The following is a 14,181-nucleotide window of genomic DNA, read 5'->3' on the forward strand; positions in this document are numbered from 1 at the left end:
GACGGGGTTTCACCATGTTGACCAGGATGGTCTCGATCTCTTGACCTCGTGATCCACCCGCCTCGGCCTCCCAAAGTGCTGGGATTACAGGCTTGAGCCACCGCGCCCGGCCTCTCCTTACTTTTTTTAATAGAACTACTTTGAAGGGAAAGGTCATCCACACTTAGCCACAGGCTGCTGAAGATCTGAATTAGTTGTGATTTCCCTGTCACCTGTTTCCATATGAACCCAGTTATTAGTCACCCATGAATAAAGAGATGGAGTGACAGAAGTTGAGTTTAGAGCATAGGATTTATGAGCATGGCCTCTAGAGCCAGGTGTGGCTATGCTGTGCTGGCTAACTGGTTAAATTACTTTACCTCTAGCTGCCTCAGCTGCCTCATCTGTAAAAACAGGCGTACCTCATGGGATGGTGCTGTGTATCAAGTGAATTATTTTTACATAGCGCTTAGAATACTGCCCAGTGCATATTAAAGCTCAGTGCAGAGAACCATTCTTAGTAGTGGAGTTCATTGATTCTAAGATACAAATATTTTCGTTTTTTAATATCTCTGAAATCAGAATGTGTATTTCAGTGAATTGGTGTCATAGTTTAATTGGCAGTGCTTCTTTCTTAGTATCTCATGATATAATGATTCATCTTATCAGTGGCATCTTATATTTAGGGGATATAGTATTATTGTTCTAGTCATAATTTTGTTACTTCTGCAAAGTTGAAGTGAATTATGTGTAAGACTTCCTCTAAAAAATTCTATGGGCTCAGCCCATAGAAAGTCAGCAGCCTCTTGACTTTGAATTTTCCTGATCCCAAATTAATGTGGTGGTTGCGCCCCCAAAGAATCTTAAGACAACAGAAGTTTCCTTTCCAATTAGCTAGAAAAGCAGTTATGTGTGTATGGTTAAGGAAAGAGTGTGCTTATGAATAGCTTTGTCTGCAGAGAAAATGTTAGTCACTGTCAGCCTATGAAGGGACATTTCTGTGTCTTTAGATATAGCTTGTATAAGTGTTTCCTAGTTATAAATGCCCCACTTCCAAAATTTCTGTGTTTTTTTTAAGGGGCTATATGGAACGTTAAGCTATTTTAACATAGGAACAATTTGAAGAGTGGTAATTAATTTCACAGTAGAATGGGATTAGTCCTATAAATCCTAGCCATCATGTAAGTGAAACCAAGTTGTATTTCTGTGGGGGCACCATGAAATCCATTCAGCTCTAATATAGGGACCTTGTTTATTTTCTTGTGTATAGGCCACAGAGCACTTCTGAGGCTGTACTGGCAAAAGGGATGGGAGGAGGATCCCACATGTACTGAGGACAGCTAGACTGAAATTAAGACAGTGATAAAACCCCCAAAAGTACTGTATTTTCCTTTGAGAAGGTTAGCATCAATTGGAGTGGAATTTTAAATTTCTTTTTTTTTTGGATGCCTAGAGAGAGTTGGCTTGGTTTATAGGCCAGGTGGTTTTCATTCAATGTAAATACAAAACAAAACAAAACAAACATGTCTATCCCTAAGAATGTAGTAAGAACAAAAATATTGAAATGAAAATTAATCACGTTTGGGTAGTTCACTCACATCTTTGTATGAATTAACTTTGAGACAACTTCATCTTACACAGTACACCTTCTTTTGAAATACTTACAGATGATATTTCAATTGTGCTTTGCTTTAAAATTTTTCATATGTTGGTTTTTACTTTAATTACAGATTGCTCCAGTTGTGTCAGCGAACTATGGCTCTTCCTGTAGGACGAGGAATGTTTACTTTGTTTTCATACCATCCTGTTCCAACAGAGCCGTTGCCTATTCCTAAATTGAATCTGACTGGTATGTTAAATTCTGGGCTCAATGAGAAAGGAAACCGGTTACATACATGCATTAAGTGGAGTTCTTTAAATTAGTTAAAACAAAAGAAAAGTTCCCTCCATTCCCAGTGATTTTAAATACTCCTAATAGCTGCTATAGTGGTTATCAAAGCCCAAATATCACATCAAACTAAACCTTGAGAGAAGTAGAATATAGCCATTACTTAGTCTTGCTTTTTAATGATTTCAAGATATAAAAAGTCACTTGGAGAAGTTCAGAAAGATATGATTGATAATGATGAGGCTATTGAATTGTAAATAATCTTAAGTATAAGATGTAAAAATATTTGGTCTTAAAATGTCTTATGTCATAGTTTGAACAGATGATCACTGTATAAATCAAGAAATATACTAAGCAAAAAGAAAAAATGGTTACTTACAGTACTCCCACTCTTCTGCATCACTCCTGTTAACATTTTAGTATATATGTTTCCCAATTTTATTTCCACATATTTATAATTTTATGTCTGTTTAATTATGAAAATTTAAATCTATTTTAGATATTTTTCTTAAAATTTACAGTGAAGATCTTTTTATATTTAGCAAATAACTATATGTTTACAATTGTATGTATGGTATACATGTGTTTTTAATTGATACATTCATTTTTATTTGCTTCAGAGTGTTTCATTCAGTGAATATACCATAGTTCATAGAAGCAGCCTGGTATTGTTGGAAATTACAGTTTTTTGGTATTATAAACATTGTTGGGGCATATTTGTCCTATGTATTTAGGCTAAATGCTTAGAAGTAGAACTCTTAGGACAGCAAGATGAATGGTTTTAAGGCTTTGATGTAACATGTCAAATTGCCTTTCTGGTCGGCATAAGTTTTTACTTCTACCATATACAACTGTAGTTATAGTCTTGATTACAATGGGTTTTATAGTGCATGTCCACCTAATGCTGATTTGAATATGTTCTAAAGGTGACAATTGCGTAATTGAAATTATCATTGAAAATCTATTATAGTATATATAGTTTTGTGAGACCTGTACAAAATGTACGTATGATGCATGTAGTAGTGTATAGTATATATAGTGGTACATAATATATAATGTAATATATATTGTAGTATATATGCAAGCATAATTGTATATTTTAGATTGCATAGTTTAAACAATCCAGAGTTCCACTCAGATTTGTGAAAAGCTTGTGCTTTGAGTAGCATGCAGGAAATGAGATTGACTAAGTGAAGAACTTATTCCCATCTCTGTATCATGCTTATTTAGAGCCCTAATCTCATTGAGGGACATTGTGAGCAGAGTTGCTTTTAATATTTAAATTGTTCTTGGAGGTAAAGCACCTATGACAAAATCTTAACAATGATTGATTCTAGATGGAAGGCATGGTATATAGATGTTCATTTTAGTAGTCTTTCCTGCTGTTTATATGAAAGATTTCATATAATAAGTGTGGGTTAAAAGGAAAATCTCATGCAAAATTGGCAGTTGTTAAAATGTATTCAATCTGGGTGATTTAGTACTCAAATGATACCTGGTGGGCTTAAAAAATACATACATGCATCTTTTTTTCTGAATACATTGAATTGAATTTTCATGATTTAAAATGTGCTTATGACATTAATATTTTATTCTTTTAGTCATTCTGGTAGGCCAAAAGGAAAGGTTATCCTGTTAATTTAGAAAAAAATATTTTCTTAAATAGTTGCTTAACCCACACTGATGTGACCTGTTGTACTTTTGTATGTTCTCATTGGACAAAATTTGCCTTACCCTTTGCATTTTATTTTCTCTCGTGTATAAACGTTATGTCTTATGCATATGATGAATGAATATTGTAGAAAGTTTACTCAGTTTTTCATATGGATATGACTGCCTTCTTTGAGAAAGTGCAAATGTAACTTACGAACTTATTACTCATTGTGGTGCTAACACTGGCGGTTGAGTTAGCTTTTAGGCACAGAAAGCATATAGTAAAGACAAGTCTTACTTTGTGCTTTGTGCACATATGTATACATACTACAAATAAGACACTGTTTAAAATTTATTTTACGTCTTAGAACTCTTTTAAAATTATATTTTCAAAGCTCCAGTGAACTGGATAACTTTATACAGTAATTAAAATATTTATTTTAATTATTTTATCTATGATAAGATAATATTCAAAATGTATATTAAAAAATTCAATATTTGCTGTATACAATGTAGGTTGAAAAGAATCAAGAAAAAATTCGTAGAGAACATATAGCATTATGAACATACAATTTACATTGGTCTTAAATAAATGAACCATAAAATTAAATTTAGTGAATGCTCTTTTGAAGTTCGCTGGATGACTCAAGTCTATAAAAGGATGCTTTTTACAAAGCTATTGCATTTTTAACAGTAGCATATAATTAGATGTCTATATTTGTGTGTGTGTGTGTGTGTGTGTGTGTGTATATATGTGGGGCGGGCATTTATAGGTAAGAGCTATAGCTGATTTATAAAGGTTCTTGTTTCTTTTTTTTCTCTTTTCGAGATGGAGTCTCTGTTTGCTGCCCAGGTTGGAGTGCAGTGGCACGATCTTGGCTCACTGCAACCTCCGCCTCCCGGGTTCAAATGATTCTCATGCCTCAGCCTCCCAAGTAGCTGGGACTGTAGGCACGCACCACCAGGCCTGGTTTTTGTTTCTTCTTCAGATGCCATTTTTCCTTAATGTCCAGGGAATCCAGGGAAAAATATAGGATAGAACATTTGAAATTAACACCAATGTTATCAGTCAGATGTTGGGATTTATAACTTGTATAGTTTAATGGTGATGTTAGTCTTCATTTTGGTTTCTAATTAAGCTCCCTACTGTTTGAAAGATTTCAAAGCAGTGATTATCCTAATCATATCTGTATAAAATTAAATTGGCATCAGTTATCTTATTGTATAGCCCCATACCCCCATACATTTTAACAAAAAGGACAGTGAACTGTTTAGACAATGAGAAGGTTTTTCCAGTTTGCATTAAGTTTGACTCACATGTATAAAAGTTTTAAGCGATTATAGAGACCTATATAACCCCAGGCATTTTGTTTGATTCACATGTATAAAAGTTTTAAGTGATTATAGAGACCTGTAACCCCAGGCATTTTGGGGTTAATGGTTTTGAATGTAGAAAATGTAAGTAATCTTCTTGTCAAAGATCTAAATTTAACAATCTTGGTTTTGTGAATTTTCATTTTCTCAATGTTAAATTTTGTTTGGCTGGATAGGGCGTGCCCCTCCTCGGAACACAACAGTAGACCTTAATAGTGGAAACATCGACGTGCCTCCCAACATGACAAGCTGGGCCAGTTTCCATAATGGCGTGGCTGCTGGCCTGAAGATAGCTCCTGCCTCCCAGATCGACTCAGCTTGGATTGTTTACAATAAGCCCAAGCATGCTGAGCTGGCCAATGAGTATGCTGGCTTTCTCATGGCTCTGGGTCTGAATGGGCACCTTACCAAGCTGGCGACTCTCAATATCCATGACTACTTGACCAAGGTGAGAACCTGTGCTCCCGCTGCCTGGCTTTGTGCCTCACCTGACTATTGTAGTAGCTCTTGATTGCTGTATTTGTTCTTCTTTCTTCATTCTTGTACTGCTAAGTCCATTTGTCTCACAGTACATAGAATAATCTTTCTAAAGTGTAAATCAGAATATGTCACTTCCCTGGTCAAAGCCATTTAATTAATGATCTCTCATTACTCTTTTTTTTTTTTATTCTCTGAGTAAGGCAGAGAAGAATGTAATGAGTGATGGAAAAGCTCTCAACAGCGAGAGAGGGGACCCGAAGGTGGGTCGCCAGCCACGAGGCTGAGTCTAGGGGTTTTTATGGGCTTGGAATGGGAAAGTGCATGCTGATTGGTTTGTGAGTATGCTTGAAAAAGCACCATCTAGAGACTGGGGAAGGGTAGGTATATGTAAGTAGGTGAAGGATAAGGACCAATTAGGAGAGAGTGTGCCAAACAGGAATGGGAGCTCTCAATTCAGTCCATGGATTTATCCACAACTTGTAGCTTGGTTTTCAGGCTTTCGACTGTCCTTGGCTCAAAAGTTGAGTTTCACTTGAGAATGTACCTGCCTCCTATTCCTATCAATCCCAGCTCTAAAAAGGTACATCTAACTGCCATTAGGATCAGTGTGATGACAGTTCTAACTGCTTCATACTGACAGGGGTTGTTGTTTTGGGAAACAGCAGTCAGGTCTCTCTTAGAGACCTATATAAGGGTTCCTGATAAAAGGGAGCCATCAACCAGGGTTCCATTTGCATGACCATTTGGAGTTTGATGGCATCTAGGCGAGAAAAAACAAATTTCACAAGGAGGTTAAGTACCGAAAGGCTTCGGAATACCTATCAAGGTAAATTTTCGTAGATTTCCTTTTATCTGCCTTAAATCTTGTAAAGAAAAGGGGACTTGTACATTGATAGGACCATATTCACTAGGTATTTCCTGTAAAGGAAGAAGTGAAGCTGGAGAGCATCCAGATTGAGCTCTTCTAACAGAATGAATGTCTAAAAGGGGGCCTGGGTAAGGGGAATAAGATGATCCAAGAGGAGCTGGGACCTGTGCTGGTGCGGGGGCCTCTGCCTCCTTTTCTAAGGAGGCAGACTGGTTTTTACCCTCTGTCTGGTTTAACTCTTCCTTGCTGGATATCACTGCTGTAAGTACAGGGTTGATTCAACATTGCTGACAGAGCTTGGGGTTACCCCGCAGGACAAAAGAGGCCTGTACTTATGGAATTTTGGACCATGTTCCTTCTCTGCAGTAGAAGAGATCTAGCTATAGGATAGTATTATAATTAATATTTCCCCCAGCTGGCTATGTCTCCCCCATCTTCCAACTTCTAGCTGGGCCAAGCCTTGGTACTAATAAATACCAGGCATTTTTTTTTTTCAGAGTCTGAGGATCAAAGGAGTCCCAATGTCTCAAGATGCACTTAAGAGGAGTGCAGCCTACCCATCTAGAAAGAGAGAGGCGAGAAAAAGGCATCCTTAGTCTTTCCCTCTGCTGTCCTACAGTCCAGGGCGACTCTCAGGCTTGCCTTGGTCATGATTGTGCGCTCGACTGCTATTCATGACCGGGGGAGGATCAAGCCAGCAGGAGTAGTTGTGTTCACCTGCGCTCAGCCTTGACCCTCCTTGTCGACTGCTTTGATTTCTCTGTCTGAATTCTGTATGAGCTCAAGACTAAGATGAGTCCAGGGGGTCCCTGCATATTATTTGTCTATAATTCTCATTTGGCTGACAGTTTATTTAGCCTCATCAGGCACAGCCCAGCATCCTGCCCTGAAAAGCAGTTTGTCAAACAGGCACATAACTAAGCAACATTTCTCAGAAGAGCAGTAGAGAAAACATGATAGGAAAGATTGGAAGTCTTTGTCTGACACCTGAATAGGCTGTCGGGGACTTCGGATAACACCAAGTTGTACCTTTGGCCAGATACCTTTAGTTGCCCCAGGACCTTATTCCAATCCCACACAATGGCTGAACTTCTGTGAAGGGAAACTGGTTTAGAACAAGGCCAACATCCCCAACATCATAGGGCAAAGGGGGATCGACCCTTTGGAATATACATTCCAAGAGCTGGTGTCACCCTGTTCACTTCTCCAGCCCTACTTGGTACCACTGTTCTTTTTCTTTTTTTTTGAGATGGAGTTTCACTCTGTCACCTAGGCTGAAATGCAGTGGCACGATCTTGTCTCACCGCAACCTCCACCTCCCAAGTTCAAGTGATTCTCCTGCCTCAGCCTCCTGAGTAGCTGGGATTACAGGTGTGCGCTACCACACCCGACTAATTTTTGTATTTTTAGTGGAGACGGGGTTTCACCATGTTGTTCAGGCTGGTCTTGAACTTCTGACCTCAGGTGATCCGCCCACCTCGGCCTCCCAAAGTGCTGGGATTACAGGCGTGGGCCTTTGCAGCCAGCCCCCCTCCTCTTCTTGCTCCCCACACTCCAACCATACAGATTGGCTTTTTTAGCTCCCTGGAAAACTCAACTCTTTCACTTCACAGCCTTATTTTTAAAAGAATCTTCATTTATATAAATATATAAAATTCACATACTATACAATTCACTGTTTAAAGTGTATAGTGTATTGCTTTTTAGTATATTCACAGAGTTGTGCATCCATCACCACTGTTAATTTTAGAACATTTCGTCATACCGTAAGTGAACCTTGTACCCACCACTAGCAGTGACTCCCTTTCCTCTACCCCACTCCCCACCTTCACTTCATTTCCTTCCAACCACTAATCTACTTTCCATCTCTATGGGTGTGCCTTTTCTGGACCTTTCATATAAATGGAGCCATACAAAATGTGGTCTTTTAGGATGGGCTTCTTTCACTTAGTCTGATGATTTCAGTGTTCATCCATGTTGTGCCATCTATCAGCAATTCATCCTCTTTATTGTTGAATAAATATTTTATGAATGTACATTTTATTTATTCATAAGTTGGTGGATATTTGGATTATTTGTACTTCTTAGCTATTATGAATAATACTGCTATGAACATTTGTATACATATTTTTGTGTGGGTGTATGTTTTCATTACTCTTGGGCACATACTTAGGAGTGGAATTACTAGGTTATATGGCAACTCTAACTTTTTGAGGAACTGTAAACTGTTTTCCAGAATGACTGCACCATTTTACAACCCCATCAGTGATACATGAGAGTTCCAATCTCTCCATATTTTTGCCAACACTTGTTATATTGTGTTGCGTCCAGCCTCATTCTTTTGCATGTGTCTTTCCACTTGTCCCAGCACTGTTTTTTTGAAGACTGTCCTTTACCTATTGAATTGTCTTGGCACCCTTGTGGTCAGTTGATGTTAATGTGGGGGTTTATTTCTGAGTTACCTCTGAGCCGTTTATTTACTTGCTGTTTTAGCACCTGAAACAGTCTTCCTCACCTTCTAAACTTGAGTGTCCCCCTTTCTGCCACTTTTCCTGGCTAATGTATTTTCATCCTTCAGGTCCTAACATAAATTTCTTTGTATAATCTTTTTTTTTTTTTTTTTTTTTTTAATTGAGATAGAGTTTCGCTCTTGTTACCCAGGGTGGAGTGCAATAGTGCGATCTCGGCTTACCGCAACCTCCGCCTCCTGGGTTCAGGCAATTCTCCTGCCTCAGCTTCCTTAGTAGCTGGGATTACAGGCATGTGCCACCATGCCCAGCTAATTTTTTGTATTTTTAGTAGAGACGGGGTTTCACCATGTTGACCAGGATGGTCTCGATCTCTTGACCTCGTGATCCACCCGCCTTGGCCTCCCAAAGTGCTGGGATTACAGGCTTGAGCCACCGCGCCCGGCCTTCTTTGTATAATCTTTAGAGATTTCATCCCTAATAATCCTCTAGTCCCTCCCAATCTAAATTAAGCCATTTTAAAATACTCTTTCGTAGTACTTTGTACTTTATTATTGTATGACTTTTTAATAATGTATTTGTTTATATTTTTTAATTTAACACTTTTTTTCCTATTAAGGCATTAAGTCCATGAGAGCAAGGACCATGTTTGTATAGTTTACCACTACATTCTCAGTGCCTCTCACCATGACTGTCAACATAAAGGTACTTACTGAAAGTGGCAAGCAGTATTTTATTTTACATGATGTATTTGTTTTGTTTCTATCTTAGGGCCATGAAATGACAAGCATTGGACTGCTGCTTGGTGTTTCTGCTGCAAAACTAGGCACTATGGATATGTCTATTACTCGACTTCTTAGCATTCACATTCCTGCTCTCTTACCCCCAACATCCACAGAGCTGGATGTTCCTCACAATGTTCAAGTGGCTGCAGTGGTTGGCATTGGCCTGGTATATCAAGGGACAGCTCACAGACATACTGCTGAAGTCCTGTTGGCTGAGATAGGTATGGGATAAATAATGCTGAATCTTCATAGGCATGTGCTTTCCACTCCACATGAACCTAAGTAAAAATGATAGTAAAATGATAAGAATTAAGGAAAGACCAGTAGCTTTTTTGAGCACAGAATGATCTAGTACTAATTAAAAGAAAAAACCTCTAAGTAATGTTATCCAAGGCTAATGTAAACTGCAGGTTATTAGCCTCCATGTTTATTTGCTAGCTCATTCCTAAATTCCAGTGGTCACATTTAATGAGGTACCTGTGGTTTTAATCACATATGAGAGTATGCTGTTATCCTGCTATGTCTTTACCAGCAGTGTCCAGCAGCGGCCTGCACTTAAAACTCAGAATAGATTGTTTTGGTTCCTAATATCACAGTGTTTACTCTGTTGGATAATAGCGCTACTCCTGCTTTCCTCCTTTCCATGCTGGTGGGTATGTTGGTGATTGAATTTGGAAATGGTAAGGTGCACACCCTTTGGTGAACATTTTCTCTGGTTTTTATTGGGTCCAAACTTTATGGAAGTCTGTATTATGTGTTGTCATCTTTTTCTGCCAAATGGAATGTTATTGGTATGCTCAGCAATTTAGTTACATACTTACATGTCCTATTCAAGATCTTTTCTATATGTATTTCTGAATATGTTGTTAAAGATGTATTATTCTTTAGTGTAATTGTATCAGATAGCTATTGCCACAGTGATGCTACATACAAACAGACATAACATTGGCCCAGGCAGCTCTGCTTTAAGCTGTAGATATGCAGGCCGGCTGCTCTGCTGCTGTTCTGCCTCACCTGCCTTATTCTGGGACCCAGGCTGGAGGGTGTGTTTCTCTCGTGGTGTTGACAGAAACCTAAGAGAGAACCAGTGAAGATTGGGACCCATAATTTAGTCTACTGTAATGGTAAATGAAATTATTCACAAAAGTTGTAATGTTTCTCCTATCAAAATACGTAGTAGCATAAGTTATAGATCTGAAAAACACTTATTCAGAAAATATTCAACAGTGGTTGTTAAAGCAGGTTCATCTGCAAAGTAGTTTACCATTCTTTGGCTATATCATGATGATGTCTAATGATGTCACTGCACAGTCACACAGCTGTGGCATACCTCTTTCATACGTATATAAAAGATTTCATTTTAAATTCATATGTGTATGCCTTTTTATGTAATTATTGTCATAATGTACATTAAAATTCTGTTTCTATAGATCATTGTTATAAATTATTTTAGAAATAAATTTTGTATAATATTGAGTTGATGGTCTATAAAATACCTAATTTATTTATTTTTTTTTTTACTTTTATAACTTTTTAGATTGTTTCTAATAATCTTTTGCTGTTTTGTATAAACATTACACTGATTACCTTTGCGTGATTTTTTTTTTTTTTCCTTAAAATTTTCATTATTTATTTATTTTTTTTGAGATGGTGTCTTGCCCTGTTGCCCAGGCTGGAGTGCAGTGGTGTGATCTCAGCTCACTGTAGCCTCTGCCTCCTGAATTCAAGCTATTCTTCTGCCTCAGCCTCCCAAGTAGTTGGGGTTACAGGTGTCTGCCACCACGCCTGACTAATTTTTATAGTTTTAGTAGAGGCAGGATTTCTCCATGTTGGCCAGGCTGGCCTCGAACTCCTGATCTCAAGTAATCTGTCCACTTCAGTCTCCCAAAGTGCTGGGATTACAGGCATGAGCCATCACGGCAACTCTTTTTTCTTTCTTTTTTTTTTTTAATTGTATTTTTTTCCTATAGGGATAAAATTTCGGGAATGTGAACATTTTTTCAGAGGGAAGGGTTTTAATACATAGTTCATTTTGTTGTTTTATGCAGGGTAGCATTAGAGTTATAGGGTGCTTTTTAGAAGTGTGAGTTTTGTATCCAGTCAAACTTCTAGGATTAATACACAAAAATTCTATCGTAGTAGGGCTTATTAATATATAGACTTGAAATAAGTGTCTAAACATAACATTTAGCAACTTAAGAACATAAGTGACATCCTTATTCACTACTATCATTTGAACATGTTTCACCACATGTGATGAGAGGATTTGAAAATAAAGAAAGCAAAATGCAAGAAATTTTTGTTGTTGTTGTTGTTGAGATGGAGTCTTGCTCTGTTGTCCAGGTTGGAGTGCAGTGACCTGATCTCAGCTCACTGCAACCTCCGCTTCCCAGGTTCAAGCAATTCTCCTCCCTCAGCGCCCTGAGTAGCTGGGATTACAGGCACCTGCCACCATGCCTGGCTAATTTTTGTATTTTTAGTAGAGACAGGCTTTCACCATATTAGCCAAGCTGGGCTTGAACTCCTGGCCTCAAGTGATCCACCTGTCTTGGCCTCTGAAGGTGCTGGGATTATAGGCATGAGGTACGACACCCAGTTGAAATTTTTTTTTTTTTAAGTAAAACTTTTTTTGAATACTCTTCCCTTTAAAATTTTTTTTCTACTAAGTAATTTTTTTGGTAAGACTGAAAGTTTCACAGTATTTCAATGTCATTGCTTATGAAGACTTAAAGTGGCAAATTAAAAAGATTATTTTGGGGCCTTTATTTTTTGGTAGGTGAACCTACAGTTGTGGACACCATTTATTATAGTGTTATAACTTTCCGAATGGAGTTATATTCCATTCGTATCTCCAGTGCAACTTGTAGAAAGTTAACTCTAAGAATTTTGTGAGTTGAGATTTTGAGAGGCTAGTTTGAACTGTGTTGCTTTTCTTTTTACAGGACGGCCTCCTGGTCCTGAAATGGAATACTGCACTGACAGAGAGTCATACTCCTTAGCGGCTGGCTTGGCCCTGGGCATGGTCTGCTTGGGGGTATGCATAGTCTGTGCCTTCCCCACCATATAGTAATAGACATATCCATAGTGTTGAGACAAATAACCTTGACACCTAAAGCTCAATACTGTCCCTAACTATGTCTTTTTGGATATTTTTCAAAGTACCAGATTTGCAAATGGAGAGAAACTGTAGTGAAGAGTAGGGTTTTAAGATTTCTTTCCTTCAGCTTACAGTGTTGATGAACAAACTAAGGGGGATGACTTTTTTTTTTAAAGAGTTCAACACATGCTGTGAATAAGTGACCACCTACTACAATTGAAAACAGAAACTAGTTTAAACATACATGATAGGGAGCCTTAAGAGTCTATAGTAACCTCTGGAAACAAACCCTAATCCTCTTTTGCCATAGTGATGATCACTGTCTATCACAGAATGTTGCCCCAGTAACATCAGCCTTGTGACAAAATGCAGTATCAGGCTGATCCATCTTTAACTCCATCTAAGAAGTGGGTACAGAATTACCAAAAACATTTCATTAAATAATTCTTTCACTTGAAATGTGGTTCCCCTTAAAAAGAACCCACCAATACGTTGTTATGGCCAAGATAAATGAGATAAAGTAAGTTAAATTGGAAGGAGTTTTTTCTTCTATGTGTTCTGGAAATCCACCTTGTGGTTTACTGTCTGTTGGGGCCTTGAATTCACATTGGCATATGAGGTAAAGAGGCTGGTGGTACAATGGAAGATAATCATACAGGGAATTGCAACTTGAATTCTGGTCCTAACTCATGAGTCGAGTCATTTAACTACATTAGTGTCTGTTGTTTAATCAGCTTATGGATTGTTGAGCCGGATGGCCATGTTTTATATATAGCCCTGCAACTTACTATAATAGCCGTATAACCTTGGGCTTAATCCCTGTGTGCCTCACTTTCCTTATTTACAAATAGTTTTTACTAGTAGCTATTTGATACGGCTCTTCGTTCATGTTAAATACACAAAATAGTGCCTGATATAGAGCATTCAATAAATTGCTATTTATTATCACAGTTATTTTTGTTGGAAAAGTTCTTAAGTACAATAATGAAAGTATTCAGGTATTTACAGTTCAGGTTTCAATTATATAACTAATACTTTCCTTTATTGTTAAATGTAACTCTGAAGCTCTTAGGTATTTTTAAGAGAGTACTTAAAATTGAACATACTTTATTAAAACTTTTATGAGAATTATTAATAGTTTGAGTATTTTCTCATGATTAATATTTGTTTTAAATTGGAAATTAAAAAACCCCCAAACTTGAAATACCCTGCTTTGAAATTAGTTCATTTTTATATTTGTCATGAGTATGTGTTATGAATCTTCCTCTGTAAGATTTCATTTGTCTGTTATTTTCTTTTTCCAGCATGGCAGCAATTTGATAGGTATGTCTGATCTCAATGTGCCTGAGCAGCTCTATCAGTACATGGTTGGAGGACATAGGCGCTTTCAAACAGGAATGCATAGGGAGAAACATAAATCTCCAAGTTATCAAATCAAAGTAAGTACACATCAGAGTAACAGATCAAAATCCTGGAAGCTAGGAAGTAAATTGCAAAATACTAGTGTTCATGCTAACATTGGTAAATATGTTAATTGTAAGCATAGTTATTATTCAGAGGAATTTTTTTTTTTTTTTTTTTTGAGACGG

At 37.6% G+C, this 14,181-nt stretch overlaps 1 protein-coding gene across 1 annotated transcript in view; it reads left to right on the top strand.

The window, feature by feature from the left end:
* Positions 1-14,181, top strand: part of ANAPC1 (anaphase promoting complex subunit 1) — a 115,020-nt gene that overhangs the window by 67,584 nt on the left and 33,255 nt on the right. The window contains exons 27-31 of the mRNA XM_037727201.1: positions 1,710-1,828; positions 5,071-5,342; positions 9,482-9,716; positions 12,438-12,529; positions 13,897-14,163. Coding sequence (XP_037583129.1) covers positions 1,710-1,828; positions 5,071-5,342; positions 9,482-9,716; positions 12,438-12,529; positions 13,897-14,163 — 985 coding nt within the window. The remainder of the gene's footprint in view (positions 1-1,709; positions 1,829-5,070; positions 5,343-9,481; positions 9,717-12,437; positions 12,530-13,896; positions 14,164-14,181) is intronic.

This window comes from Cebus imitator, unplaced genomic scaffold, assembly GCF_001604975.1.
Source record: "Cebus imitator isolate Cc_AM_T3 unplaced genomic scaffold, Cebus_imitator-1.0 Scaffold222, whole genome shotgun sequence".
Lineage (NCBI taxonomy): Eukaryota > Metazoa > Chordata > Mammalia > Primates > Cebidae > Cebus > Cebus imitator.